Source organism: Dreissena polymorpha, chromosome 3 (assembly GCF_020536995.1).
Source record: "Dreissena polymorpha isolate Duluth1 chromosome 3, UMN_Dpol_1.0, whole genome shotgun sequence".
Classification (NCBI taxonomy): domain Eukaryota; kingdom Metazoa; phylum Mollusca; class Bivalvia; order Myida; family Dreissenidae; genus Dreissena; species Dreissena polymorpha.
Genome location: NC_068357.1, coordinates 29,332,546 through 29,337,515, shown reverse-complemented (window position 1 = coordinate 29,337,515; position 4,970 = coordinate 29,332,546). Strand labels below are relative to the sequence as shown.

General features: G+C 38.9%; 2 protein-coding genes across 4 annotated transcripts in view; both read right to left on the bottom strand.

Moving 5' to 3' along the window:
* LOC127873454 (arylsulfatase D-like) overlaps window positions 1-4,970 on the bottom strand; it is a 34,589-nt gene that overhangs the window by 25,806 nt on the left and 3,813 nt on the right. Inside the window, exons 3-7 of one of the 3 annotated variants that reach the window (XM_052417335.1) lie at window positions 4,254-4,407; window positions 3,568-3,914; window positions 1,561-1,740; window positions 1,019-1,303; window positions 114-588 (exon numbers count right to left, since the gene is read on the bottom strand). The exons of the other annotated variants lie outside the window; for them this stretch is intronic. Of the exons in view, the coding sequence (XP_052273295.1) occupies window positions 233-588; window positions 1,019-1,303; window positions 1,561-1,740; window positions 3,568-3,914; window positions 4,254-4,407 (1,322 nt within the window). The 3' untranslated portion in view covers window positions 114-232. Of the gene's footprint in view, window positions 1-113; window positions 589-1,018; window positions 1,304-1,560; window positions 1,741-3,567; window positions 3,915-4,253; window positions 4,408-4,970 lie in introns of those variants that run through there. 3 annotated transcript variants of the gene reach the window in all.
* Window positions 233-4,970, bottom strand: part of LOC127872117 (arylsulfatase D-like) — a 7,254-nt gene continuing 2,516 nt past the window's right edge. The window contains exons 3-7 of the mRNA XM_052415444.1: window positions 4,254-4,407; window positions 3,568-3,914; window positions 1,561-1,740; window positions 1,019-1,303; window positions 233-588 (exon numbers count right to left, since the gene is read on the bottom strand). Of these exons, the coding sequence (XP_052271404.1) occupies window positions 233-588; window positions 1,019-1,303; window positions 1,561-1,740; window positions 3,568-3,914; window positions 4,254-4,407 (1,322 nt within the window). The remainder of the gene's footprint in view (window positions 589-1,018; window positions 1,304-1,560; window positions 1,741-3,567; window positions 3,915-4,253; window positions 4,408-4,970) is intronic.

The window sequence follows — 4,970 nt, the reverse complement described above, 5'->3', positions numbered from 1 at the left end:
TGAACTGGTCAAAATGTTTTCATGACTTTCATCTGTTCTACTCAATTAGCTAAGAGTATTGGCACGCACTCCGTGTCCTCTTACAACACATCCTCAAGCGCGGAAGGACATCATCAACTACACTTCTATTTATTTAGTAGCAATCAACGAAACGGTATGTTATACATAATATCATAATGAAACAATTTATCATAGTACAGCAAATACACATATTCAATTAAATATGCCGACTTTATGACTTCGAGTTTTCAAATTTCTTATCCACACAGTCGCAGTTGAATGGAAATATTCCGTTACAGCACGGCTGCCACGTGACGCGAGGGACCAGGCGGTCCCACCGGAACTGGCTCTCCACGGGGTCAAGAGAGATCACGTGCTCTCGGATCGCGCTCTCTACAGCGGCCGATATCTCCCGATACATTTTTGATTCTGGTTTGATGGGCGTTGTTTCGCAAGGATCTGATGTCATATCGTAAACATCTGGAGTGGCTAATCGGACCGCGTTGTTGCAGCTGCACATAAATCTGCACGTGGTCCTTTCCGGAAGTAGAGGCGGTGTGTGCGTGACATACTTCCATGTCGTGTGACCTAAGAACAGATTTAATTAAAACTTAATTATTAACAGTTTTTATAAACAGGTAAAGAGCGACCTATCACACGTGCAAAATGGATGCAATAGGATACACAATTTGTGTTTTTGCGTTAATATTGATTACCATTTTAAATAGATTAACCTTTAGGAATCTAGATGCTTTGATGAACGTTTCGAACATGCCATAAAACTAATAACATAAAGTTTCATGTTACAAAGAATAACTGACCACAAAACAACTGATACGCCGGTGTAATTTGGCCACAATAACCACCAATCACAATGTTTTAATCGGCCAATGTCATAGTTTGACATCAATAGCCAATCATAAATAACCATGTTCATAATCAGAGCACACTAACAAGAGCTAAATGACCACAACATATTTAGACAGCGAGTAGCACACAGCACACATCATGGACTCACCAGTTCGAGGCCTGTATCTTACAGCGTGCAGTTTATCTCCGCAGTAATGAAACAAGAACTCGTGTGGCGATATAGCAACTTTCTCTTTCAACAGTGGCAAGATTCCTCTCCCATCGTACTTCCTGTCAACAGGAAGCGGGACTCCGACGGCGTCGGCTATTATCGGAATGATGTCCATCTGGCTGGTCGGCTCGTCGGTTACGGCGCCGGTACGCAGAACTCCAGGCCACTTCATCAATCCCGGCACCCGGATGCCACCGTCAGGGGCACCGTGACCTTTGCCGCCTGTAGATGTGAGGCAATTCATAACTGATACTTAAATGTCAGTTCTAATTTTTTTAGGGTGATCTTATAGTTGTATTGTTAAAAGTGCTTATAATAATTCTGATATCTAGACAAAGTAGGAAACATTCTCATAGAAATACACGTAGGGGCTAGAATCAGTTCAAAATTAATCTTACGTTTCAAATTATACGCCGAAGTTGGTGCGTTACCAATCATCTGAATAACATATGCCGGCCATTAACAATAAGTAACCTTACCCTTTAAGCGCCCATTGTATCCTCCGTCTGCGCCGATCTCACGGTGGCCCCCGTTATCGGAAGTGAAGTAGACGAGAGTGTTTTCCTCGACACCGGCATCCCGGAGTCCCCGAAGCATCTCCCCCACCGACCAGTCCAGCTCCTGCAAGCCGTCACCATAGCGACCGAGACAGCTCTTACCTTAACAAGGAAATACACGTGTATGGTACGTTTATGTTAGATTGAGTTACATTATTGAAAATTGGATAAATGTCTTTCTTGCAAAATGTAACTGTAGCATTTTTTATATTAATGAAAAAAGCACAATGCGACTTAATTTACTTCTCAAGCTAACCAAGTTATAGTTTAAAACGTTTCATAACACGTATATATATTATGTTTGTTTGTATACTAAACATACAGACCTTTCGCGACATAACATATACATGTATATCGTTAAATAAAAACCATACATGAGAACATATAACTACAACAGGACAGAAGGGCCAATCGGTATACGACTCCCAACCATCCTGAAAAGCCGATGGTAGGAATACAAATCTTGATCCTTCAGCTAAATGATTTTATAGGATGAAACTAAGGGCAGAGTTTATCCGACACCAACCGGTGCATTCTTAACACAAACTACTTTTTCCACAGTAAATTTGAGAAAGAACGTTCTTTATTATATCAATACTCGATCATCATGATTGATGTAATACACTTATCATTTACGTATTAAATTTGAATACTAGTATATACATTTAATGTACGCATTTCAAATCAGTGTATAGTGTAAGAATAATGGCCGTTATAAATCAATCCAATGCAGCGTTTCTTTTTATTTTCCAACTGAATGCACGGGAACCGTCAAATAAAATTCAATATGCAAGTGTCTCGGCATTTCGAAACGCATTTGCAGTACAATTACAAGTGTTCGTGTGCTTTCGGATGGAGTAAAACCATGAATTGCGAATACAAGTGTTTAAATATATGTATGGCTCGAATGAAACCGGCGTGATTGTATTTATATTTCATGAAAATGTAGAATGTACTCGAATAAAGCGAGGCTTAAAAAGTGTTTTTTAATACTAGTAAGTGACTGTTTGAGAACTGTCTAATAGACCTAACAAGAGTATTTAATCTTATTATGTTGGTGAGTTTTGGTTTATTTTTCGACTTTCATTTCTTTGATGAATTGATTATCTCCTTCTGGACTTCTTACACGAAACTGTTTTATATAAGTAAAGTAGAATGGCGATGAACACGTGTTTTATTTATTTCGTATGGAAATGATCAAAACTTTACTAGATATATACGGTAATTTAAATGCATTTTTTTGTGAGGACATCAAGATAGAGTAGAGGCTCGACTTTTTATGCAAGTGAGTAAACACTGTGTCAAACGAGCTAACTTTTTTATGTTGAAGAACTTTTGTGAACAAACTAAAATTGATATTATTGGCGATAATGAATGCTGCATTATGCTTGACGCAGGGAAGCACACTTTAAAATGGCAGGCATTTTGTGTTTGATCGTTTGCTTTGGTGAAAAGAAAATTTTAGTAAAACCAAAACCTTTTGTTTTCTACTTGAATGAGTAACACTTAAATGCTGTATACATTTGAATCTTTGCATATTTCTTTATTCTGCCTCGTAACGCTGTTTTTTCAATAGTTGAGGACTAAACCGTAGGCGTACCCGGAAAAAATACTTTTGATGCTATAACGAAAGGGTAAATTCATTTAATTTAATATGTTTTTGCTATTGTTAAAAAAAAATAAACGATAATAATTTGATTGTCTCATCTACATTAATTTTAAATAAAACATATACATGTAGTAAGATAAATAGAATACATTGTATTAGGTAAATGTTTTTGTGTACATGTGATTTATTTTGTCCATTTTATCCGATGAGCTGATGAAAGATTTGCAAGGAGAGGTTTGCCTCGCCGTGTAAGCCTTTCTCTTTTAAAAACGAGATATAATAGTCTCTATTTACAATATGATAACACTAAATTAACATACCATGGAATTCCATGCTTGTTTCTATTGCCACGTGCATATGAACCCACGACATCACCAGGAGGAATGGCAGGTCGTTGTCGGTAGCGTTCCGCATAAACTCGAGTCCCTCGTTCACAAGACGCTGACTCAAACCCGCCAATCTGATTGGCTGTTCAACAAGCAGGTGGTTTCGAAATAGGAAGCTCGTGAAGAGCTCCATGTTGTCGAAAAGGAAGTAGATGGCGTACACGGGCAGCGTCCAGAACATGAACGCTAGTAGAAACGTCACCGGACCGACGTAACGAAACTTCAGCAGGCACACTAGAGCGGTGACGGTGACGGCCCAGACGGAGAAAAGCTGACCGTACCTGCGGCATATGATTAGAGAATAAATACACACAGCTTCATTAATTATACAATGTCATAAGTTCTTTCTGAAAAGTTTCATTTTAAGTATGTTATGGAATATCACCAATCTGAATTTTTCCGGAAAATGTAAAATGGTATTCGAAAGAAGATTTATTAGAATTTTTCCCTTGGAAGAACACAAATTATGCTGCTATTCACAAAACTCCTCATGAAAATCTTGGATGATTCACGGAATGTTTAAAGAAGTTTTGTGGGTGCGGGATAATTTAATATATTTAATAAGTAAAACGTTAAGACTTGAATGCAAAAATGGTTCAAGGGGAGCTGCAGATTACTACCAGTATGGACGCATCAGTGTGACGACCTTGAACTCGTGTCCATAGTCGTCCAAGTTGGTACCTATGAGTCCGTAGAAGTGGTCGAAGCCCTGGTTGAGCGGGTGGTGGGCGTGGTCGCCCAAGCGGTCTCTATGGAGACCAAGATGCCACTTGCCTGACAACCGACATGGGATTTATACTACCGTTACTGAGAATGTACCCCCCCCCCCCCCCGGAAAAAAAACAAAAAAACAACAACACAAAAACAAACACACACACAAAAACAACAACAAAACAAGGGACAAAATTGTCACAAAACCAGATTTTCAGTTGAACAAAGTCTGATAAAGGGAGACTATTCAAAATGTGTATTGTTAAACCCCTTGTGTAAAATTGACCTTGATTTCAATTAGAAAACAAAGGCTGTTTGTAAAGCATGCATGTCCCCCATATGGGCTGTCAGTTGTAGTGGAATCCATTGTGTGAATACGTTTTTTGTCATTGTGACCCTGACCTTTGACCAAGTGACCTGCAAATCAATAGGGGTCATCTGCCAGTCATGACCAATGTTCCTATATAGTTTCATGATCCTAGGAGTAAGCATTCTTGAGTTATCATCTGGAAACCATTTTACTGTTTCGAGTCACTGTGACCTTGACCTTTGACCTAGTGACCTGAAAATCAATAGGGGTCATCTGCCAGTCATGATCAATGTACCTATGAAGTGTCATGATCCTA